Below are 26,446 nucleotides of genomic sequence, written 5' to 3'. Positions count from 1 at the left end.
GCACTCTCTCCGCTTTTAGACTCTTTGGTCCGTTTCTGACACCTAGCGTTCAAACTTTGAATCTCATATTATAAAAACCTGCTTAACAGCGGGCCAACTTTCATTCTATTTCTAAAATACCTCGCGGGCCGCTCCAAAAAAGGAAACGGGCCGCAGTTTGGAAACCCCTGGATTAGTGTAATTTGCGTTAATGCCTAAAACATTTGGCAGAGAGTTGCAGTGATTCTGTTGTGAGTGATGAGAAATAAGTAAACATTTGTCTAATCAATTCTGTTAGGGGTCTATATAAAGTAAAGCCTTCCTGAGTTCACTCTCAGGACCACAACTTTTTGTTGTTCAGTGTCTGCAGTCAATGATTAGAGTGGATTTAGTTTATTTATTTTTTTTATAACATAATTAATGCTCATCTGATTTGTACTCGTCTTTTATATTGGGGGTAAAAAGAGAGAGAGATTCTTATGAATGTACTCTGAATGCAGCAATATGCAGACAAGTGACATTATGACAATTTTGTGCAGTTCAGTTGCAGTGCAGTTAAAAGTGGTTGCAACTTAATGACCATGAGGAAATGTGGGTCCTGGGCTCAGACCAGATGACAACTCCTGATCTAAACAACAGCAGTCCTAAAAAAAGCTACGTTAAAACAGAAAAATGGCTAAAAATAGTTGTTAAAAGCAATCAAATCCTCACAACATTGCAACCCTTTCCTGGACGGTACAGATATTTATTCCAAAAACCTTTTGAAAGTAAAGCTAGCCAGTAAAACTCCTACCTAAACCTATTTAACTCGGTATATCTCCTGCTACTTTTAGTTGCTGCTGGTTAATGATTAGAATGGCTCTGTACCAAACCATCCAAAAAATAAACAGGGTAAAGGTTGTTTACTGTTCAAATTTCACAAAGCAAAGTACTCTTTACATTACTGACCGACCTACAGAAGACTGGAGAACGTAGCTGTTGTTTGCTGACGGGTGAGTTTCTTAAATTTGGTTTTCTTACATTTGTAGCCTTACCACAATCATATACAGCTCTGGGAAAAATAAATAAATAAGATACCACTTAAAAATTATGAGTTTCTTTTATCTTACCTTATTGAAAACCTCTGGAATATAATCAAGAGGAAAATGGATGACCACAAGCCATCAAACCAAACTGAACTGATTGAATTTTTGCACCAGGAGTGGTGTAAAGTCATCCAAAAGCAGTGTGTAAGACTGGTGGAGGAGAACATGCCAAGGTGCATGTTTAATAAATTTTTAATTTTAATTTTTAATAATAAACAGGTATATTTCTCCAAATATTGATTTCTGAACTCTTAAAACTTGATGAATATGTACTTGTTTTTCTTTTTTTTTTTTTTTGCATGATTTGAGATGTGAAAGCTCTGCATCTTTTTATTTCAGCCATTTCTCCTTTTCTGCCAATTAGTGCTCTAAATTACAATATTTAAATTTTTTAGGAGAAATGTTCTCCGTAGTTTATTCCATAACAACATTACTCAAAGATAAAATAGCAAAATCAGAAAGACTGATTGAGAAACTTAAGTGCTCTCATTTTTTCCAGAGCTGTATATTAACACTTGTTTAAAATATATATATATATATATATATATATATATATATATATATATATATATATATATATATATATATATATATATATATATATATATATATTACCAAGACAGAAACTTTACAGGAGAAGGAAAAAACTTTGTATTTCAAGTAGATTTTCGAGCATTACATGGTGTCAAAAATTAAACAAATATTAGTTAAAAATAAATTGAGATACAATTGGTAAGTAGGGCTGTCGCAGTGAAAGAATTTGCCCTGCGGTTATATATGGTAGCTCAACACCGCGATATGCCTTCATATTAGAGCTATATAAATGTTTTTTGTTTTTTTTTAAATACTTTTTCACGTGCTTTGAACACTGCAGCTATTATGATATATTTTTGTTTACGAGCTAACGAGCTTTAAACGTGCTTTACTCACCCAATTAAACTGTTTTCAGGAGAGATAAGTGTATAGATTAATCCAGGACTCCTCAGGACAACGAAGTATTCACAGCTGCTGAATATCAGCGTGAATCGCGCATTTAAAGTGGCGCTCTGAGGTGAGTGGAAAGCGCAAGATATAATTTAATTAAATGTATTTAAATAATAATTTAAATAACAGGTGTGGCCCGTTTTAATTCCCCAGCAGAATCCACTTCCTTCTGGTAAACATGTGGGCGCTAGAGGTTACTCTCGTGCTGTCATTATTTTTTTTGTGGGTAAATAACGCTTTATATTTATATTTTACTAAAATATAAATACTTTATATTTATATTTTCTTTATAACTGGTTAAAAAAAATACATTCAACAACACCCTTTTTACTCTCACATTAATTTATATTAGGCTTACAAATTAATTCTATAAAAGGATAATATTTTTGGTGTAATATGATGATATAATTTGTCCTACATCTTAAAATTACATTTGGTCACATCTAAAACACATTTAAAATATTGGAATAAATTATCGGATTCATCAGAATTGCAATATAAATTCCCCACTCAAATACAAATCTTATTTTAGGCCAAATTCCAATATAAACATTTTTAGTGTACAGGAAAAATGGTTCATTTGTGATTAAAAGTAATTCCACAAATGTTATTCTAAGTCACTTTAGGGTGGGCTACAATTCTTATTAACAGATGTGTCCCCCCAGTATCAAACCCGTATCAAAGTATCAAAGTTCGTATCAAACCCCTTTTAGAAAGTTCCAGAGATGTAAGTCTTACCTTAAATTGTAATACAGCAGTTTACTGTAAAACTACTCATCTGAGTAACTAATGCCTCACTAGGTGTATTTACTGCAGCGTCTAAAGCTTTTTGTTTGTTGTTCACATTTCCTTTTTGCCTTAAAACACATTTCCATTCAACCTTAACAGTTTCCCTTAATTAAAACATTTTTTTTTTCTATAAAGTGTTTTAAGAGTTTTACACATCTCTGTTTATGCTGTGCAGAAATCACAAACAGTCTATATAAACCAGAACATGGGTTTCCATTTGAAGTTCTGTTTCACCTTAAAAGTGCCAAAAATAGTATCTACACTCTAAAAAACAGAGGTACGATATGAGTACTTTTTTGTACTCAAAGGTACTCTTTTAATAATTGTACCCTTAAAGGTATAATATTGGTCTTTACAGGGTCAGATTTGTTCCCTCTGAAGTGCAAAGTAATTTCTAACAGCAATTAGTACAAATTTGTACCATTTAACCAGCCAAAAGTTTCATTCAGTATTCTGTATCACTGCACTAATAAACAATATATATTTTAATTGCACATTTTTTATTTGAAAGCCAGACAATTTTGGATCAAGTTTTTGAGCCATATTTAGTTGATGATAATGTTTATAATCTTTATAATCTTTACTGGCACAAAAACTTTGGTACAAAAAAAGACTTTCACTGAAAGGTACTTTTTTGTACCTCAATATAAGTTACAGCCCCAGCGACAACTTTGTACCCTTTTAAGTACAAATCTGTACATACATTTCTTATTGTGTACTGTAGTATGTAATGTTACCACAGCAGCATTTAAGGCAGAATAGGGTACAGGTATTAACCCCCCCAATAACCCTATAATCTGCACCCTGTACACCTCTAGAAAATACATCTACAGGCCCCATTAGAGGCAGTAGATGCATTTTTTAACCCTTGCCCACTGAGATACCGGTAAAAGATTTGCCATTTTTGTCTCCACAGAAAAATCACAATGGCGAGGAGCATCCTCTTCTTGTGGATGTGTCTTATCTCTGTCCTCATTTCTCCTGTTGTACGAGGAGATCTGGAGCAGCAGACTGAAAACACTCTACAGCTTCACGAGAAAAACAACGACTTTGCTTTCCGTCTCTACAAAAGCATCGTGGAACAGTCAGAATCAGCATCCAAGAACGTGTTCTTCTCCCCGCTGTCCGTCTCCGTGGCTCTGGCTGCCATTTCTTTAGGCGCGGGTGGAGAGACCCATCAGCAGCTCTTCAGCGGCCTCGGGTTCAACACCTCCACCTTCAGCAGTGAGGAGGTGCACCAAGCCTTCCTCAGCCTCTTACAGTCCCTCAACCAGAGGACTGATGTGGATCTGGAGGTGGGCACTGCTCTGTATGTCCAGGACATTTTTAAACCTCATCCTGAGTTTCTGGAGAAGCTGAAGCGCTTCTATCTGTCGGACGGCTTCTCGGTTGATTTCACCAAGAAGGCAGAGACCGCTGAGCAGATGAACAAGTACATCAGTGACAAGACACGAGGCAAAATCAGCAAGTTTATCCAAGATCTGGATCCCGACACGCTCATGTACCTGCTCAGCTATATATATTTCAAGGGTAGGTATACTTAATGAGTATACATCAGTTTACACCTGTCAATAACATGCATAAATTTACCTCAGTAGTGCAACTTTAGTCAAACATTTACCTCAGCGGGGCTTTTCTAACCATACATTTACATCAGCCTTGGAATTGTAGTCAAAGTCATACTTTAGTATTTCTATTCTAGGCATAACTTTACCTCAGTAGTGTAATTTGAGTCATACATGTACCTCGGTATGGCTATTCTAACCATAAATGTACCTTAATAGTACCTATTACCTATTACCTACCTCTGCAGTGCAATCATACTTTTACTTAAGCAGTGCAAATACGGCTTACCTCACTGCTGCAGCTGCTAAAAACAATCCTAACATTAGAGGAAACGTCACAATATGACTTTAAATAGACACGAAGCCAAAGTTTATCTGACATCAAAGTGATGTAATGCCAAGTGTAAGCAGACTCAATGTTGCTAATTCACATTAATAATTTCACCCTGGTCATGACTGTGTGTTTAATATAAAACAAATGTCTTTTTTAAGGTAAGTGGTCCTTCCCATTCAACCCCCAATTAACCAGAAAGAAGGATTTCCACGTGGACAATAAAACTACTGTTCCAGTTCAAATGATGTACATGGAAGAAATGTTTAAGACCTGCCGTGATGAAGTACATTCTACGAGTGTTCTGTCTCTGAGCTACAACGACTCGTTCTCCATGATCCTGGCTCTCCCAGAGAACGATCTCGCCGACCTGGAGAAAGCAGTATCTCCACAACTCTTAACAAAATGGCTGAGGTGGATGAAGAAAAGGTAAACATGTAGTGGAGAGTGTTATTTGTTAAATTCTGTAAAACTGACACCAAATAAATCCATCATTTTCCAGTATTATCCCCTTTTCAGCAATAGTCATCCATTTACCTCAGTCTACTTACTCTAATAAAAAAGAAATCCCCAGCAGTGTAATTTTAATCATGAATTTAGCGCAGTAGTGCTATTTTAATCATATATTTAATTCAGCCTGCTACATTTACCTCAGCAGTGCCATACACATCATATCATACATATCATACATACCCCAGCAGTGTCATTTTAGAAACAAATTAAGCTCATTACCCAGATGTTCTGAAGTATCATAGGGAATGTCTTGCCATTGTAATCATGGGCAACGTATCGCAATAATATTGTATCATGAGATGCCCTGTGATTCCCACCCCTAATATATATATATATATATATATATATATATATATATATATATATATATATATATATATATGTAAGGTCAGTCAAGTTTCTGTACAACTGTTAATCTCTGATATGTCTGTTTTATTTTGTTTCTGCAGAAAATATGAGATCTTTGTCCCTAAATTCTCTATTAAAACATCCTACTCTCTAAAAAACATCCTGAGTGGAATGGGAATGAAGGATATGTTTACAGATAAAGCAAACTTCAGTGGAATTTCATCTGAGAAAAAACTGCTCGTTTCTGAGGTAAGGATGTAAATCTGCATTGTGATAAAGGTACTATACAGGTTTTATACAATTTCCTTTTAAAACTTAAAATTGTGATATTAACTTGTTTTTTAATTTAAGTTTTGGCATCCAAAAAGTAAGAGATCGCTTCAGTTTCTGAATCAGATTCTCTGATTTTGCTATTAATAGGTATATATTTGAGTAAAATGAACATTGTTGTTTTATTCTATAAACTACAGACAACATTTCTCCCAAATTCCAAATAAAAATATTGTCATTTAGAGCATTTATTTGCAGAAAATGAGAAATGGCTAAAATAACAAAAACAGATGCAGAGCTTTCAGACCTCAAATAATGTCAAGAAAACAAGTTCATAATCATAAAGTTTTAAGAGTTCAGAAATCAATATTTTTTGGAATAACCCTGGTTTTTAATCACAGTTTTCATGCATCTTGACATGTTCTTCTCCACCAGGCTTACACACTGCTTTTGGATAACTTTATGGCACTCCTGGTGCAAAACAATCAAGCAGTTCAGCTTGGTTTGATGGCTTGTGATCATCCATCTTCCTCTTGATTATATTCCAGAGGTTTTTAATTTGGTAAAATCAAAGAAACTACCCCTTTTTAAGTGGTCTCTTTTTTCAGAGCTGTGTATATATATATATATATATATGAAATGTCGCACATAATAGGAAGATGAAAAAAAATTCTGCACTGTAGATTAATATTAAAATCACCCAAACTATGAAGAAAATATAGATTTATTTAGTATACTATATAAAAAAAACATTTTCTCAGTCAGCTTTATAAAGTAGTCCCTGGAATTCAGGCTTTCAGTTAACAGCTGTGCTGAACTCATAAAGAGTTAATTACTTGAATTTCTTGTCTCTTAATAATGTATTTGAGAGCATCAGTTGTAAAGTTGTGAAGAGGTAGAGTTACAGGTATACAGTGAATAAACCTATTTGATTAAGTTCTAATACATATTATGAGAAGCAAGAACTACTCAACTATGTAAAGAAAAAATAATTTACACACTAAGAAAAGTAAGTACAGATCCATTTTGTACCCATATTTTTGTGCCAGTAAAGATTATAAAGATTATCATCAACTAAATATGGCTCAAAAGCTTGATGATCCAAAATTGTCTGGCTTTCAAATGAAAAATGTGCAATTAAAATATATATATTGTTTATTAGTGCAGTGATACAGAATACTGAATGTACTCTTTGGCTGGTTAAATGGTACAAATTTGTACTTTTTGCTGTTAGGAATGACTTTGTACTTCAGAGGGAACAAATTTGATCCTGTAAAGACCAATATTGTACCATTGAGGGTACAATTATTAAGAGTTTACCTTTGAGTACAAAAAAGTACTCATATCGTAACTCTGTTTTTTAGAGTGTAAGAAATGAAGGTCAATCCAAAACATTTTAGGAACTTTGAAAATATCAAGTGCAGTCACTTCTAAGACCATTAAAAAAAAAGTTATGATGAAACTGGCACTCATCAGGACCGCCCCAGGAAAGGAAGAGCCAGAGTTCCCTCTGTTGTATAGGATAAGTTCTTTAAAGTTACCAGCCTCAGAAACTGCAAGTTAACAGCTCCCCAGATAAGAGCACCTAAATGCTTCTTCACAGAGTATTTTGGTTTGTTTAACACTTTTAAATTACTACATGATTCCTTATGCTGAGAAAGACCTACCACCCAAACAACAGCTTCTGTGTGGTGGTCATGTTGGGTCTACAAACCATAGTCTGTAATTATAGAACTCCTCAGTGCTCCTATGTGCTCAGTGTAGCTGAAATATACAGTAGATAAATCGATAGTTATGCTTGATTGGTGAATATCCTGCATATATTGATTGTTTGTTGATTTATTTATTAAGTGGAGACCCCAGCAGAGATCTGATGCCATCTGTATAAGTTACATGGAGCAGCAGCTCTTCTCAAATACCTGATTTCCCATTATTTTAAAAAAAAATCCCACTTTTCCTCTTCAGGCCGTCCAACAAGCCAGTCTGGATGTTGATGAAACTGGAGCCACTGCTACTGCTGTGACTGGAATAAAATTTGTGCCATATTCGTGGATGGAAGTTCCTGTTTTGATCTTTAATCGTCCATTTATGATCTTAATTATTGACCAGAAAACAAAGAATGTCCTCTTTATGGGGAAAATTGTCGACCCATCAAAAGAGATGAACTGACAGTTGAAATTATATTTAAAAAAAAGAAATTCTTGAAAACGTGTAAAAAATCTGCAAACCTTCTGTTTAAAAAAAATAAAATATCATTTAAACTGTGGCTATTTCTCTTTGTACTCTCTATAAGAAATCAATATTCCATTTCAAAACCTCTGGAATGTAATCAAGAGGAAGATGGATGGTCACGAGCCATCAAACAAAGCTGAACTGCTTTCACTCAAAAGCAGTGTGTAAGAGTGGTGGAGAAGAACATTACCAAGATGTATGAAAACTGTGATTAAAAACCAGGGTTATTCCAACAAATATTGATTTCTGAACCATTAAAACATTAATATTGAATATGAACTTGTTTTCTTTGTGTTATTTGAAATCACCGCATGTTTTTCTTTATTTTGAGCATTTCTCATTTTCAGCTAATAAATGCTCTAAATGATATTTTTGGATATTTTTATTTGGAATTTGGGATAAATGTTGTCAGTTGGTTGCAGGATAAAACAACAATGTTCATTTTACTTAAACATATACAGGTGCATCTAAAAAAAAAGCTAATATAATTAAAATGTTACTTTATTTATATAACACAGTGGACCTACACCAGCAGATGTTGAGACATGTCTCTCCAAACCATCACTGACCATCAGTACATTTTACATTTCATTTGGAAATCAAGGGACCAGAGTCTGGAGGAAGAATGAAAAGGGTTGGATGGTTTGGAGAGTCATGTCTGTCATCTGCTGGTGTTGATCCACTGTGTTTTATTATCAAGTCTAAAGTCAGTGCAGTTTTGTTTTCCTGCAAAATCTGACAGCACTTCATGCTTCCCTCTACTGACAACTTTTATGGAGATGCTATTAGATTTCATTTTCCAGCAGGACTTGGCACACTGCCCACACTGCCAAAAAAATACAAACATGTCGAATTTGAATTAAAAAAATCCCACTTTTTCTCTTCAGGCCGTCCATCAAGCCAGTCTGGATGTTGATGAAACTGGAGCCACTGCTACTGCTGTGACTGGAATGCGCTTTGTTCCCATGATGTGGATGGAAGTTCCTGTTTTAAACTTTAATCGTCCATTTATGATCTTTATTATTGACCAGAAAACAAAGGATGTCCTCTTTATGGGGAAAATTGTTGATCCATCAAAAGTGATGTGAAAATTATAATAAAATATATATATTTTAATTTTAGAAAACAAAATCTGCAACTCTAAGTTAAAAATAAAATATCACTTTAACTGTGGCCATTTCTCTCTGTACTCTCAGAAGAATTGATTTCAAAACCTCTGGAATATAATCAGGAGGAAGATGGATGGTCACAAGCCATCAAACAAAGCTAAACTGCTTTCTCTCAAAAGCAGTGTGTAAGGCTGGTGGAGGAGACAAAAGAAATAAAAGCTTAAAATAGATCAATGTGTGTAATACAGCTATATAATATATAATATGAACCAGCAATTCTCAACTGGTGGGTCGGGACACAAAAGTGGGTCACTTTGCATGCATATGTACAAGGGTTGGACAATGAAACTGAAACATCTGTAATTTTAGTGTGGGAGGTTTCATGTCTAAATTGGAGCAGCCTGGTGGCCAATCTTCATTAATTACTCATTGCACCAGTAAGAGCAGAGTGTGAAGGTTCAATTTGGTTGGTGCACGTCTTGCTGGCGCATCTGTGACCAAAACAGCAAGTCTTTGTGATGTATCAAGAGCCACGGTATCCAGGGTAGTGTCAGCACACCACCAAGAAGGACCGACCACATCCAACAGGATTAACTGTGGACGCTGTAAGAGGAAGCTGTCTGAAAGGGATGTTCGGGTGCTTACCCAGATTGTATCCAAAAAACATAAAACCACGGCTCATCGAATCACGGCAGAATTCAATGTGCACCTCAACTCTCCTGTTTCCACCAGAACTGTCCGTCACCACAATAAATTATTGTGGTCTAAAACCAGGTGTTTCAGTTTTGTTGTCCAACCCCTGTATGTTTAAAGGCAATTAAAAAATAATAATTGGTTTGTATTTTATAAAAGTGGTTTACAACCAATGACCATGAGGAAATGTGGGTCCCAGGCTGAAACCAGTTGAGAACCCCTGATCTAAACAACAGTTGCCTGATTAAAGCTATATTAAAACAGAAAAATGGCAAAAAATTGAAGGATGTTCTTCATAGTTGTCTCTGAATGCAATCAAATCCTCAAAAAAATTGAAATCCTTCCCTGGACGGTACAGACATTTAAGTAAATCTATTTAACAAAACTCCAGTACACAAATTCACATTTATTCAGTGTGTGCTTGATCTGCTTCGGTTGTATTAAATTCGGTATAACTCCTGCTACCTTTAGTTGCTGCTGGTTAATGATTAGAATGGCTCTGTACCAAACCATCCAAAAAACAAACAGGGTAAAGGTTGTTTACTGTTCAAATTTCACAAAGCAAAGTACTCTTTACATTACTGACAGACCTACAGAAGACAGGAGAACGTGGCTGTTGTTTGTTAACGGGTGAGTTTCTGAAATTTTCTCTTATTTGCAGCCTTACCACAACCATATACAGCTCTGGGGGAAAAAATAAGAGACCACTTAAAAATGATGAGTTTCTTTGATTTTACCAAATTGAAAACCTCTGAAAAAAAAATCAAGAGGAAAATGGATGATCACAATCCATCAAACCAAACTGAACTGCTTGAATTTTTGCACCAGGAGTGAAGGCATAAAGTTATCCAAAAGTAGTATGTAAGACTGGTGGAGGAGAACATGATGCCAAGATGCATGAAAACTGTGATTAAAAACCAGGGTTATTCCAGCAATTGTTGATTTCTGAACTCCTAGATCTTTATGAATGATATATAAAATTTGAATTATTTGAGGTCTGAAAGCTCTGCAACTTTTTTGTTATTCCCGCCAATATTACAACAATATTTTTATTTGGAATTTGGGAGAAATGTTGTCTGTAGTTTACAGAATAAAACAACAATGTTCATTTTACTCAAACTTATACCTATAAATAGCAAAATCAGAGAAACTGATTCAGAAACTGAAGACAGAAACTTTACAGGAGAAAGACAAAAAGGTTGTATTCCAAGTTGATTTTGGAGCATTTCATGAGACTTTGTTGTACAAAAAAAAATAATAATAATAATAATGAAATGGAACTACTTCATTACTGTATTTAAGTACTAAAATACCGTATCTGCATCTAGAATTTCCCCTCGGGATCAATAAAGTGTCTATCTATCTATCTATCTTTCTATCTATCTCTCTCTCTCTCTCTCTAATGGAGTATATATTTTTTTCTCCTGTTTCCATTTGTACTTTACTATATATTTTCTTTAATATAACTCTTGTACTTTTACTCAAGTCTGACTGGTTAGTACTTTATACATTTCTGGAAAATACATCTACAGGCCCCATTAGTGGCAGTAGATGCATTTTTTAACCCTTGCCCACTGAGATACCGGTAAAAGATTTGTCATTTTTGTCTCCACAGAAAAATCACAATGGCGAGGAGCATCCTCTTCTTGTGGATGTGTCTTATCTCTGTCCTCATTTCTCCTGTTGTACGAGGAGATCTGGAGCAGCAGACTGAAAACACTCTACAGCTTCACGAGAAAAACAACGACTTTGCTTTCCGTCTCTACAAAAGCATCATGGAACAGTCAGAATCAGCATCCAAGAACGTGTTCTTCTCCCCGCTGTCCGTCTCCGTGGCTCTGGCTGCCATTTCTTTAGGCGCGGGTGGAGAGACCCATCAGCAGCTCTTCAGCGGCCTCGGGTTCAACACCTCCACCTTCAGCAGTGAGGAGGTGCACCAAGCCTTCCTCAGCCTCTTACAGTCCCTCAACCAGAGGACTGATGTGGATCTGGAGGTGGGCACTGCTCTGTATGTCCAGGACATTTTTAAACCTCATCCTGAGTTTCTGGAGAAGCTGAAGCGTTTCTATCTGTCGGACGGCTTCTCGGTTGATTTCAGCAAGAAGGCAGAGACCGCTGAGCAGATGAACAAGTACATCAGTGACAAGACACGAGGCAAAATCAGCCAGTTTATCCAAGATCTGGATCCCGACACGCTCATGTACCTGCTCAGCTATATATATTTCAAGGGTATGTATATTCATTGAGTATTTATAATTGGCAATAACATACATACATTTACCTCAGTAGTGCAACTTTGGCCCCACATTTACCTCAGTGAGCCTAGAAATTTTAGTCATAGATTTACCTCAGTATTTTTATTCTAAGCATAACTTTACCTCAGCTGTGTAATTTTAGTCATAAATGTACCTCAGAGTTGTATGTACCTTGATTACAAAAATAAATGTACCTCAGCAGTGCAATTTTAGTCACACATGTACTTCATTATGGCTATTCTAACCATAAATGTACCTTAGTTTTACCTCTTAGTGCACATTTACCTCAGTGGGGCTATTCTAAGCATAACTTTATCTCAGCAGTGTAATTTTAGTCATACATTTACCTCAGTATTTCTTTTCTAAGCTTAACTTTACCTCAGCAGTGTAATTTTAGTCATAAAATACCTCAGTATGGCTATTCTAACCATAAATGTACCTTAGTTTTACCTCTTAGTGCACATTTACCTCAGTGGGGCTATTCTAAGCATAACTTTATCTCAGCAGTGTAATTTTAGTCATACATTTACCTCAGTATTTCTTTTCTTAGCATAACTTTACCTCAGCAGTGTAATTTTAGTCATACATTTACCTCAGTATTTCTTTTCTAAGCTTAACTTTACCTCAGCAGTGTAATTTTAGTCATAAAAGTACCTCAGTATGGCTATTCTAACCATAGAATGTACCTTAGTTGTACCTCTTAGCGATATTCTAGTGCACATTTACCTCAGTGGGGCTATTCTAAGCATAATCTTTTCTCAGCAGTGTAATTTTAGTCATACATTTACCTCAGTATTTCTTTTCTTAGCATAACTTTACCTCAGCAGTGTAATTTTAGTCATAAATGTACCTCAGTATGGCTATTCTAACCATAAAATGTACCTTGGTAGTACCTCTTACCTCTTGATATTCTGACCTGCTATTGTGACCATATATTTACTTTTACTTCACCCGTGCTAGTCACACAGCTATAGTTATCTTGTTACTTTAGCAGTGCTATTTTTGTTAGAATTTTAGCTCAGCAGTGCTATTTTAACCATTAATGTACCTCAGCAGTGCAATTATTATTACTATTCATTTTAGTCATGAATTTACCTCAGTAGTGCTATTCTTACCACACATCTACCTCAGTACTGCCATTTTAGTCATGAATCTAGCTCATTAGTGCTACATACTAATCATGAGTTTACCGCAGGCATGCTATTTTAGTTACACATTTAACTAGCTAGGTTATCTAGCTACCTCAGCAGAGTTATTTTCATCCAAAATTTACCTCTGCTGTGCAATCATACTTTTACTTAAGCAGTGCAAATACAGCTTACCTCACTGCTGCAGCTGCTAAAAACAATCCTAACATTAGAGGAAACGTCACAATAGAATTAAATAGACTTGGAGTCAATGGGGCCTTTTATCTGACGTTAAAGTGAAATGTAAACAAGATGTACAAATGTTTTTTTTTTTAAGGTAAATGGTGCTCCCCTTTTGACCCCGATGAAACCAGAGAGAGGGATTTCCACGTGGACAATAAAACTACTGTTCCAGTTCAAATGATGTACATGGAAAAATATTTTGATACCTGCCATGATAAAGTACTTTCTACGAATGTTCTGTCTCTGAGCTACAACGACTCGTTATCCATGATCCTGGCTCTCCCAGAGAACGATCTCGCCGACCTGGAGAAAGCAGTATCTCCACAACTCTTAACAAAATGGCTGAGGGGGTTGAGTAAAAGGTAAACAGGTGGTGGAGAATATTATTTGTTAAATTCTGTGAAACTGATATCAAATAAATCCATAATTTCTGGTATTTGCTTATTTAGGAGTATTTTACCCTCTTCAGCAATAGTCATACATTTATTCCAATAATCATTTTCCTCAGCAGTGCAATTTTAGTCATAAATTTAGCACAGTAGTGCTATTTTAATCATACATTTAACAGTCATTTAGGGCTATTCTAGCCATACATGTACCTCAGTAATGCTGCTCTAACAGTCATTTACCTCAGTAGGGCTATTCTAGCTATACATTTACCTCAGTTGGGCTATTCCTATCATAAATATCATACATACCTTAGCAGTGCCATTTTGACTAAAAAAAAAAAATCTCATATTACATAGATGTTCTGAAGTATCATGGGAAATTATCTTGCCATTGTTATCATGGGCAACGTATAATATTGTATCGTGAGATGCCCTGTGATTCCCACCCCTAATATATGTAAGGTCCGTCAAGAGCTGGTTAAACGACGGTCCGTCAGTTTCTGTACAAATGTTAATCTCTGAAATATACTGTATGTATGTTTTTTTTTTTCTGTTTCTGCAGGATGTATAAAATCTATGTCCCTAAATTCTCTATTAAAACATCCTACTCTCTAAAAAACAACCTGAGTGGAATGGGAATGAAGGATATGTTTACAGATAAAGCAAACTTCAGTGGAATTTCATCTAAAGAACAACTGCTCGTTTCTGAGGTAAGGATGTGAATCTGCATTGTGATTTTCTAGGTATTATGTTTTATGCAATTTACTTTCCCTACTTATAATTTTGTAATAACTTGGTTATTTATTTTAAACCTCAGTAAAAATACTGGTACCATGTCCTAATGCTGAGAAAGACCTACCACCCAAACAACAGCTTCTCTGTGGTGGTCATGTTGGGTCTACACACTATAGTCTGTAATTATAGAACTCCTATGTGCTCAGTGTAGCTGAAATATACAGTAGATCAGGGGTGTCCAAACTACGGCCCGCGGGCCATTTGCGGCCCGTTTCCTTTTTTGGAGCGGCCCGCGAGGTATTTTAGAAATAGAATGAAAGTTGGCCCGCTGTTAAAAGAGGAGAGGGTGCGCATTTCTAGCGCAGAAAAGCGGGCCAAAGAGTCTAAAAGCGGAGAGAGTACGCATTTCTAGCGCAGAAAAACGGGCCAAAGAGTCTAAAAGTTGCCATAATTAAGGAGTTAGGAATGTTAAGAGACATCATGAAATGAAACATCAATTTGAAAAATCTTAGTTTACACAACACTGTCAAAGATAAAGTAAAATGATGTGTAAATGAAAGTAATCAGGAAAATGTATTATTTAAAGTGGTATATTTCATTATTTGTTTTATTACAGAGTGTGGCCCGTGACTTCAAATATATTTCTCCTTCTGTCCCCCAACAAAAAAAGTTTGGACACCCCTGCAGTAGATAAATCGATAGTTATGCGTGATTGGTGTATATCCTGCATATATTGATTGTTTGTTGATTTATTTATTAAGTGGAGACCCCAGCAGAGATCTGATGCCATCTGTTTAAGTTACATGGAGCAGCAGCTCTTCTCAAATACCTGATTTCCCATTATTTTTCAAGTAGTTAATTATTAAAAAAAAAAAAAAATCCCACTTTTCTTCCTCAGGCCGTCCAACAAGCCAGTCTGGATGTTGATGAAACTGGAGCCACTGCTACTGCTGTGACTAGAATGCGCCTGGTGCCCAAAGGGATCACAGAAGTTTTGAACTTTAATCGTCCCTTTATGATCTTTATTATTGACCAGAAAACGAAGAATGTCCTCTTTATGGGGAAAATTGTCGATCCATCAAAACAAATGAACTGACAGTGGAAATTGTATTAAAAAAAAAGAAATTCTTGAAAACATGTAAAATATCTGCAAACATGTTTTAAAAAAAATAAAATATCACTTCAACTGAGGCAATTTCTCTCTGTACTCTCTATAAGAAATCAATATTCAACTTCAGCTGATTTTATATAATATTCTAATTTTCTGACACACTAATTTCTGGGTTTTCATTGGCTGTAAGCCAAAATCATCAATAATAAAATAAATAAACGCTTAAAATAGATCACTCTGTGTGTTTAATACATATATATAATAAAAGAGTTTCACATTTTGAACTGAATTACTGAAATAAAGTAACTTTTCAATGTATCATCACAGCACACTGCAGTTCATCATTCAGCTGCTAGGTGGCAGTGCAGGCCTAATTTACCGATGCAGAAACTCATTAAATCCATACTCATCACTGATTAATAACTGCATAATAAGCACAATTTCATTTTTTTTGCAACAAAACAAAACACACATGGAATAGTGATAAACTATTTTATCATGATTTTTTTTTAAATATTATTTTAGATTCAGCCATGAAGTCTTTAAACTTACTGAATTACCACACATGAAAGAAATCCTGTTTAGCCTTAGGGTTTATTCTTTCTTTACAACCGGAGTTGTTTGTAAAACAACAAGTCTATTTTCACTATTGTTTCTGTTGTTTTATGTTTTATTTCATTGTTTTTAAGTAATTATTTTGAGATTCTATCTCATTGGTTTAAGATACCATGGAATTACTCAATCATTTCATATTTTGAGAGACTATTTCATTGTTTTGGTTTTTTTTAAGGCACAATACTGACATACTATCTCATTGTTTTGAATGATCTTGAGATACTTATCTTATTATCTTATCTTATTATCATTAAATAACTCATTAAATAAAGTCATTGTTTTAAGATAGTATTGTTGTTTTGAGGTATTATTGAGATACTGTTTTCAAATGCCAAGTCATTATCTTAAAATCTCATTATCTTAATATCTCAAAACAATTAAATATAATTTAACCCTTTCAGACCCTGCGTCCATTACAATGGATATCATGTATTTTCTTATTTTTTCAAATGTTTTGTTGCACATAACACTAATTGAGAGCTGTTTTCAATTAGAGTAGAATATAAACAAGCCAAAAAAAAAACTTTATAAGCCAATGAAACAATATCTAAGCTCGCCCACTGCACTGGAAAAAAAAAAAAAAAACGTAGAATACTTTTTTTATATTTTTACCATGTTTATTTTAGTGTTTAGGGATGGCTTGTAAACAAAAAGGTCAATATCAAATCTAAAATAAAAATGTTAAGTACAGGCCTCTAATCCAATTGACATAAAAACAGTTACTTATTTTAGTTAATTGGATTCAGTGTTAATATAGATTTTATATCATAATATTAGAGTCTTCCTTTTTGTACATTGCAGACAGAAAACAGCATTGCTATTACTATTAATATCTTTTTCAACACTGGCACATAATTCAGGTCTGAAAGGGTTAAGGCATTATTTTTTAGATACTGCATTGTCTTATAATATAAATATTGACTTATATCATTATTTTGAGATGCTAAGTCATTATTTTAAAATTATGAGATGGCAGGGCTTTCTTTTGAGATAATAAATCATTATTGTGAGATACTATCTCGATATCAGACACTGTCAATATTTTGAGATTTTTTTTCATTACAATGAAATACTAAGTAATTTCTTGATATGCTAAGTAACTGTCTTGAGATACAAAGTAATAATCTTCTGATACTAAGTCTTTGTTACTTAGGCTACAGAAGATGCCCCTGGCTTTGCTCAGTCTGTTTTGGATGTCACAGCCTGCTCCTCCATCTAGCTTAACTACACTGCCCAAGTAGGTGAAGTTTTTAACCATCGGGAAGACAACCCAGTACAGCATCTACACCAAGCTGAGACTTTACCAGAGTCTGGTCCTGTCCACTCTTCTGTACGGCTCGGAATGCTGGCGAATGACTGACAACGACCTTAACAAACTGTCAGTCTTCCACACCAAAAGCCTACGAAGAATCCTGGGCATTTTTTGGCCAAGGACAATCTCCAATGAGGAGCTGCTTATCCAGTGTGGACAGGAGAGTATGACCACCATACTGATGAGGAAACGATGGCGCTGGATTGGCCACGCCATCAGAAGCGGGAACAACTCCATCACAAAAACTGCCTTACGCTGGACTCCAGAGGGAAAACGCAAGCGGGGCCGGCCTAAGAACACCTGGCGACGAACTGTGGAGGCAGAAATGAAGGCCCTAAACCACAGCTGGGGCACTGTGTGGAAACTGGCCCAGGACAGACAAAAGTGGAGGACCTTTGTCGCTGCCCTATGTGCCGACCGGCATAACAGGCACTGATGATGATGACTAAGTCTTTACTTTGAGGTACTAAGTCATTATCATAAGATACTATCTCGTTATTTGAAGACATTGTCATTATTTTGAGAAAATATATATTTTACTGAGATACTAAGTCACTATTTTATATACTTGATGTAAGTCATTATATCAAGAATCTTTGAGATACTGCTATGAGATACTAAGTAGTTATCTAGACACCTCATTATCTTGAGATACTAAGTCATAATCTTCAGATACTATGTCATTATTTTAAGATACTATCATTGTTTTGAGGCTATTATTGGGATACTAAGGCGTTCTCTTAAAATTCTGGGATGGCAAGTCTTTACTTTGAGGTACTAAGTCATTATCATAAGATACTATCTCGTTATTTTAACACATTGTGATTATTTTGAGAAACTATATCTTTTACTGAGATACTAAGTCACTATTTTATATACTAATTCATTCCATCAAGACACTTTAAGATACTGCTAGTAGATACTTAGTAGTTATCTAAACACTTCATTATCTTGAGATACTAAGTCATAATCTTCAGATACTATGTCATTATTTTAAGATACTATCATTGTTTAGAGGTTATTATTGGGATACTGATGCATTCTCTTAAAATTCTGGGATGGCAAGTCTTTATGTTGAGATACTACGTCATTTTCATAAGATACTATCTCGTTATTTGAAGACTGTCATTATTTTGAGAAACATTATCTTTTTACTTGAGATACTAAGTCACTATTTTATATACTACATCATTACATCAATAAACTTTGAGCTACTGCTATGAGATACTAAGTAGTTATCAAGACACCTCATTATCTTGAGATACTAAGTCATAATGTTCAGATACTATGTCATTATTTTAAGATACTATCATTGTTTTGAGGCTATTATTGGGATACTAAGGCTTTCTCTGAAAATTCTAGGATGGCAAGTCTTTACTTTGAGATATTAAGTCATTTTCATAAGATACTATCTTGTTATTATAAGACACTTCCATTAATTTGAGATACTTAAAATCTTATTACTGAGATGCACAGTTATTTTATACTATTTTATATACCAAGTCATTATCTTAAGATCATGCTATGAGATACTGCTACTGAGATACTACTTATTTTTTTAAATACCTCATTATCTTGAGATACTAAGCCATTACATCGGTATACTCTAATTGTTTTGAACTGTTAAGTTAATTAATTATTATGAGATTATGAGCGTAAGTAGTGTAAGTAGTATCTTGAAACACCTTGTTATCTTGAGATACTGTCTCACTACTATGAGATACCAAGTCATTGTTTAGAGGTATTTTTTAGGTAGTAAGTTTTTCCATTATTTTGAGATAACTTTGTCATGGTTGGGGTGTGAGAGGAGCCAAGTGCAGAAATATAACCAAAAGGGTTTTACTATCATTTTGTATTATATAATTAATAAAGGGAGTGTTTGCATAAAAGACAAAGGGGAAAATAAACAAGAGAACGCCCTTTCGGCGTGATAAAGCTAAATAAATAATGCCTCTGTTTGAAATAAAATAAAGACAGTAGAAACAGAAATCAAGAAAATAAAATTATTTTCTTTTTTTCTCAGCCTTGCAGGCTTTCCCTTATCATTTCTTCTTCGCCTTGCAAGCTTTCTTTTATTTTCTGTTCTTTTCTTTTTTCCCTTTTCAGCCTTGCAAGCTTTCTTTTACTAATTTATTTATCATTTTTTTCTTTTCAGCTTTCAAGCTTTCTTTTATTAATTTATTTATTATTTTTTTTCTTTTCAGCTTGCAAGCTTTCTTTTATTTTCTCTTCTTTTATTTCTTTTCTTCTTTTCCCTTTTCAGCCTTGCAAGCTTTTTTTTATTAATTAATTTATTATTTTTTTCTTTTCAGCTTTCAAGCTTTCTTTTATTCTTTCTTTTCAGCCTTGCAGGCTTTCTTTTATTTTTTCTTTCTTTCTTTTCAGCCTTGCAGGCTTTCTTTTATTAATTAATTTATTATTTTTTTCTTTTCAGCCTTGCTTTTATTTTTTCTTTCTTTCTTTTCAGCCTTGTAGGCTTTCTTTTATTTTTTTTCTTTCTTTCTTTTCAGCCTTGTAGGCTTTCTTTTATTTTTCTTTTTTTTTTCTTTTCAGCCTTGTAGGCTTTCTTTTATTTTTTATTTTCTTTCTTTTCAGCCTTGTAGGCTTTCTTTTATTTTTATTTTTTTTTTATTTTCAGCCTTGTAGGCTTTCTTTTATTTATTTTTTTTTTCTTTTCAGCCTTGTAGGCTTTCTTTTATTTTTTCTTTTTTTTCTTTTCAGCCTTGTAGGCTTTCTTTTCTTTTTTTCTTTTCAGCCTTGCCAGCTGCGACATCAGTCTGCTGGAAGTTCGCCTTTTTCAAGGCGGTACCACAGCTGAGGCGGATGACGCGTTATTGGCTTCAGGTGGCCTTAATGATCTCTGTGCTAATGAACTCTCGGTTTCCTTCTTACCACTTTGGTGGGTTTATGGCGGGAACTGACTGAGCTCTAACAAACTTCTCAGTATTTAAAGATGCTATATGCATTTGGAAAATAAATCATATTTATTTGAGCTGCTCTTTTCAGCTGAAGGAAAAGTCACCACCACCACACGCAGCTCACGCTGTAAGTAGGTTTATTTAAGCAATTTGCAAAGGACCATAAATGCATACCGACTCCCCTCCCCATTCCACAGCTTCAGATCATGCATAGTAGGACCGTACGGGACTATACAAAGGCTACATTATAATTCAGGGTTATTCATATGTGCACAATTATGAAAATATTAAAACCACAACTGGTGCTTTTTTTTAAAAAATACCATCACTGACTCTACTTTGGTAGAAAGAAACATGACGTGTGTAAATTACAGATTATTTTGTGTGGCTTCATCATACATAGACCTTTGTGTACAGCCTTTTACAGTCGTTTTACAGACGATTTACACTCTTTTCAATAGTTTTCAGATTTCGACTCTCCCCTTTTATACGTCTCCACCCTTCTTTTTACGTCTAGCATCCGCCGGTATGTCTGATATGTTTTTATGCATCAAGTAGTTCTATGCATGAATCTGGTTCTCCATTGCACAGTATTCACAATATCATACAAATAAAAGGCAGAGAGGATGTCTGAGTAGTGAACCTGATACTGAACCTGAGCCCTGGGATCGCGTGTGTCCAATACGTCACAGTTCTGATCAGGGATCAGTGCTGCCTTTCCTATTATGTTCAACCCAAATCAGTTTAAAGAGGAGCAGCTGGTCTCGGATCAGCTTTCAAGGCTTTAAACGTACGGGCCTAAAGGTGGCGCCAATGAAATGTACAGAACAGTACTGTGCAAAAGTCTTAGCCTTAGTTTAGTTTAACACTATTTATCTTAGTAATAAAATGATGTACATTTTTAGCTTGTAAAAACACCTAAAAAAAAAACAAGTACACAAATAATACAGTATATTATTTTACAGTATAGTATAATGATGAGCCAGACCAGATATTGGACAACAGATATAAAGCAATTTGTATCAATATTTAATTGTATGGGGCTCCAAGTGGTCCAGCAGTCTAAAACACTGCCACTATGATCGGGAGATCGCTGGTTCAAATCCTGGTCATGCAGCTTGCCATCAGCTTCTGGAGCCCCGAGAGAGCACAATTGGCCTTGCTCTCTCTCTGGGTGGGTACAGTAGATGGCGTTCTTTCCCCTCATCACTCCAAAGGGTGATGTGGATCAGCACAAGGCTGCGTCTGTGAGCTGATGTATCAGAACCGAGTTGCTGCGCTTTCGTCCAAGTATGCTGTGATACTACTCGACAATGCTGCATCAGCAGCAGTATGAAAAGAGGCGGAGTCTGACTTCACATGTGTCGGAGGAGGCATGTGCTAGTCTTCACCCTCTTGGTGTTGTGGCATCACTAGTGATGGGGGATATACAGCTGACTAGCTGCTAAATGGGTGCGACAATTGGCCAGATCAGTTAAGAAAAAATGGGAATTTTTTTAAATAAATTTGTAAAAAAATATATATATATATATTGAATTGTATCTTTAAATGCCACCTGGCAGTAACTGTATATCCACTCATACACAACCAGCCTTCTATCTGTTTGAATTGGGCAAAAGCCAAAATAATGGAAACTTCCTTTTCAAAAACAGATTATAAATCACTGAATAAATCTCATGAATAGTTTGTGGCATTTGACTCAATAATGCACAAAAACCATAATTTTAACTCTTGTTCTGGCTGCTGAACATGTGGAGTGTCACGGGAACTCCCATTCTTCCTCATTAATAACATCTCGGTTTGTATTTACTAGAGATGTACCTATATATATATATATATATATATATATATATATATATATATATATGCCATCTGCTGATGCTGATGGCGATATAAACATTTATAAAATGTAAAACTTTACAGTGAAACAGGCCTTACTTCATTTGGATAGAACATGATATAACCCCACAATTCTATAGGCCCTAGAATAGAGCCCTGTGGGATGCCACAGGATATATACTAAACCAAACCAGTTATTTAATAAAGTCTGAATGTTTTTGAGGACTCTTGTTAAGGTTGTTAGGGCCCTGATCGTATAGTATATTTAGTTACATGTATGTTAACCCTTAAAAGTCAACATTTATTTAACATCAGTTTCATAGGCCCTAAAACGTAACCTTGTGGGACTCCACAAGATCGGGCCATAACCCAAATGAAGAAGGACTTATTATATATTTAGCTAAATATTTTTAGTTAAGTTAATTTAACCCTTTAGACTCAGTATGTACATGAACCAAACAGATACCAAATAAAACAAAACAATTTCACACTGTTACAGTAGAGTTAAAATGAGTAGTTTTAGTTTAGCTGTAGTTTGACCTCCTTTGTGTTCTTTCATTCAAATCCATGAACGTTGCCCACATAATTTGCTTTAAATAGATTAGATCATTATTTTCAGGTGGCCTGGCCTAAGACTTTTGCACAGTACTGAGACACTCGTCCTTCAAGCTTTGAAAACAGCTTTGATTTCAGAAGTTTAAGCTTTTTCTTTTAAAGGAAATGTAACAAATATAACAAATCCTGGAGCTGACCACATCCCGACAGTAGATATTACAGTAGGTAGGATCCGATGCAGATGTTCACGTCCATGTGTTGTCCTTGGAGCTGTTGTCCATGTTGATGATCAGAGCTGTTGATGGTCTGTCTATACTGATGCGTGCATATACTGTAAAGGCCATGGTACACTGGCGACTTTTGAAGGCTACCCAAAACGGACCATTTCCTGCAGGAAAAACACACTGGAGAAATACTAGCAACACCTACTCACCTATTCAATAAAGGTGGTGGAGGGGGAGGGGGGGGCAGTGCTTCAAAACGTTGGCAGTGTATCATGGACTCAATGGCCTTTTTTCAACTGGAGGGCTGAATGGTAACTAGGGCTTAGTTGTAACGTTCCATGTTGGAGTGAACCCAATTGACCAGTGTACAGTGTTTCTTTTTCCATTTGCTGTGTTGCTAAATCAGGTTTCTTGTAATAATTATGAGATAATTGCTGTTGCTGGATGTGTCTGGGCTCATTTTCCCAGCCTGATGTGGTGAAACAGGGTATACTAATGCCAAAATGCCAATTGGAGAACTGTAAGCTTTCACAAAAGCTAACTACAGGATTTTTTTGTCCAACATCACTACCACAGTGTTAGTACTCTGGCGACCACTGCGTTAGGATACCAGCTACCAGCCTATTGTTGTGTTAGCAAGGCCTGGCTAGCCAATCAGCATTTCCCGAAGTTCCCATTAAGCCCTCCCAATGAATAACTTGTTTCTTTTTTTTTTTAAAGATTTATTTCTATTTTTCCCCCATTTTCTCATATTTTAGTTTGGTTAATCTTTTCGAACTCTTTTTGAACCAGGTCGTCAGCGTGCTCGGAGGAAAGCGCAGCGACTCGGCTCTGATACATTAGCTCACACTCACAAATGTTGAGGGGAAAGAGCACCATCTTCCCACCCAGAGAGAGCAAGGCCAATTGTACTCTCTCAGGGCTCCTGCAGCTGATTACAAGCTGCATGACTGGGATTCAAACCAGTGATCTTCTAATCATAGTGGCAGTGCTTCAGATTTCTTCTTTATTAGCTATAGCTCCCCATTATCTATGTGTGCAAATTCTGTTGTCGATCAGGTCTGGGTCAACCAAAGGAGGATGGGTTCCTCCCAAGGTTTTCTTTTTTATTTTTTTTTGCAATCTCGCCACTGTTAGCACTATCACTGTGGTGCTTTATTCATAAGAGGTTTGGATCTGTATTTTTGTAAAGATACTTTGTGACAACATCTGTTATAAAAAAACGTTGTAAACTGAAATTAAATGCAATGTTTGTAAGAATTCTCTGCCGAATTGAGTCGAAGTGGAAAAGCCAATGGAACGGTTACTTCCGTGCCAAAAGCAGCCAAAAAGTGACTGGTAGAGTTGATAATTAGAAATTTTGACAAAATGCAAAATGTTTAGTCCATGAGAAAAGAAAAATGAACAAGTCATCATGCAGAACTTTTTTTTTTCATTTTATCTTTTTGTGTTTTTGTGTTTGAAGGCAGGTCAATAAGTTAATCACCCCGTCCCTGTGTCTCGAGTCCACTTTCCAGAGACGCTATGTAACAGTCAGTAAATAAATAAATAAACAAACACTGGATGGAGATGGACGACGAGGAGAAACAGCAGGAGAAGAAAGCGATTAGGAGGAACCACGGATGAATTCTACAACACTTCGGCCGAACCAGCTGCCCTTAAAGGCTGACCGACGGAAGCCCGCAAGAAGCCGAGAGTCCGTGCCCCACATGCAGTCTTCCCTTTCCTCTTCTTTCCCCGTTCCCAGAGCACTTTCCTCTATTGGGTGAACATTGTCCAAAGGGTAACGGGAGACGATGCCGGTGCCGGTATGGCTGAGTGGGGTTTGATCTCTGTGGAATCTGCAGTGTGATTGAACGCGAGTGAACGTCCAGTTTAGTTGTAGCTCCTTTGTAGGTCGAGGTGAAGATGGAGGTTGAGGGTGGAGTCGTCGAATAGAGGGTTCTTTACTTCCATCTCACCAGTCTGAAGAGAACGAGGGAGTAGGAAAAAAAGAAAGAGAGAGAGAAAGAAAGAGAGATATTTAAACGCTTGATCTGACACTAGTATACAACGTGTATCACTGCAGGTGGTGTAAATAATACCATTGATTCTACTGTACCTGCAGGGAGATGCCCTTGAAGAGTTCTACGCTAGGGGCCATAACACCTGTCACACCTGCCACTCCACCTGTCACCCCACCTGCCACACCACCTGCAGCTCCAGGTCTCCACAACTAAAACTGATACTGTCGTCCAGTGTTAGGCTGCGCTAGGTGGTTGCTGAGGAATACTATAGGGTTGATAGGTGTTCTATGGTGTCCCAGCTGTTTTTATTCTGTGGCTACATGGTTGCTAAGCTCAAGCCCAATACATTTTACCATTTCTCACTGCCACTCCACCTGTCACACCTGCCACTCCACCTGTCACCCCACCTGCAGCTCCAGGTCTCCACAACTAAAACTGATACTGTCGTCCAGTGTTAGGCTGCGCTAGGTGGTTGCTGAGGAATACTATAGGGTTGATAGGTGTTCTATGGTGTCCCAGCTGTTTTTATTCTGTGGCTACATGGTTGCTAAGCTCAAGCCCAATACATTTTACCATTTCTCACTGCCACTCCACCTGTCACTCCACCTGTCACACCTGCCACTCCACCTGTCACCCCACCTGCCACGCCACCTGTCACACCTGCAGCTCCAGGTCTCCACAACTAAAACTGAGACTGTCGTCCAGTGTTAGGCTGAGCTAGGTTGTTGCTGAGGAATACTATAGGGTTGATAGGTGCTCTGTGGTGTCCCAGCTGTTTGTTCTGTGGTTGCTACATGGTTGCTAAGCTCAAGCCCAATACGTTTTACCATTTCTCACTGCCACTCCACCTGTCACTCCACCTGTCACACCTGTCACCTCACCTGCCACGCCACCTGTCACACCTGCAGCTCCAGGTCTCCACAACTAAAACTGAAACTGTCGTCCAGTGTTAGGCTGAGCTAGGTGGTTGCTGAGGAATACTATAGGGTTGATAGGTGCTCTATGGTGTCCCAGCTGTTTTTATTCTGTGGTTGCTACATGGTTGCTAAGCTCAAGCCCAATACATTTTACTATTTCTCCCTGCCACTCCACCTGTCACACCTGTCACCCCACCTGCCACGCCACCTGTCACACCTGCAGCTCCAGGTCTCCACAACTAAAACTGAGACTGTCGTCCAGTGTTAGGCTGAGCTAGGTGGTTGCTGAGGAATACTATAGG

At 36.4% G+C, this 26,446-nt stretch overlaps 3 protein-coding genes across 7 annotated transcripts in view; 2 read left to right on the top strand and 1 right to left on the bottom strand.

Annotated features, from left to right (window-relative positions):
• Positions 1-880: 880 nt before the first annotated feature.
• LOC103022745 (serine protease inhibitor A3M) lies at positions 881-9,269 on the top strand. The gene is made up of 5 exons (XM_022667426.2): positions 881-971; positions 3,754-4,367; positions 4,895-5,162; positions 5,696-5,843; positions 8,984-9,269. The coding sequence occupies exons 2-5, from the start codon at positions 3,764-3,766 to the stop codon at positions 9,182-9,184; spliced, it is 1,221 nt and encodes a 406-aa protein (XP_022523147.2). The 5' UTR covers positions 881-971; positions 3,754-3,763; the 3' UTR covers positions 9,185-9,269.
• Positions 881-26,446, top strand: part of LOC111191728 (alpha-1-antitrypsin 1-2) — a 313,064-nt gene continuing 287,498 nt past the window's right edge. For 2 of the 5 annotated variants that reach the window (XM_049470329.1, XM_049470328.1), the window contains exons 1-5: positions 10,377-10,528; positions 11,514-12,127; positions 13,618-13,885; positions 14,475-14,622; positions 15,546-15,754. In XM_049470329.1, coding sequence (XP_049326286.1) covers positions 10,383-10,528; positions 11,514-12,127; positions 13,618-13,885; positions 14,475-14,622; positions 15,546-15,743 — 1,374 coding nt within the window. In that variant the 5' untranslated portion in view covers positions 10,377-10,382 and the 3' untranslated portion in view covers positions 15,744-15,754. Of the gene's footprint in view, positions 972-2,043; positions 2,116-10,376; positions 10,529-11,513; positions 12,128-13,617; positions 13,886-14,474; positions 14,623-15,545; positions 15,839-26,446 lie in introns of those variants that run through there. The other 3 variants (XM_049470330.1, XM_049470331.1, XM_049470327.1) reach the window with 3 other exon arrangements.
• npdc1b (neural proliferation, differentiation and control, 1b) overlaps positions 20,724-26,446 on the bottom strand; it is a 65,078-nt gene continuing 59,355 nt past the window's right edge. The window contains exon 9 of the mRNA XM_022667561.2: positions 20,724-25,186. Coding sequence (XP_022523282.1) covers positions 25,097-25,186 — 90 coding nt within the window. The 3' untranslated portion in view covers positions 20,724-25,096. The remainder of the gene's footprint in view (positions 25,187-26,446) is intronic.

The sequence above is a fragment of the Astyanax mexicanus genome, chromosome 22 (genome assembly GCF_023375975.1).
Source record: "Astyanax mexicanus isolate ESR-SI-001 chromosome 22, AstMex3_surface, whole genome shotgun sequence".
Lineage (NCBI taxonomy): Eukaryota > Metazoa > Chordata > Actinopteri > Characiformes > Acestrorhamphidae > Astyanax > Astyanax mexicanus.
This window is presented reverse-complemented; position numbering and strand designations above follow the sequence as displayed.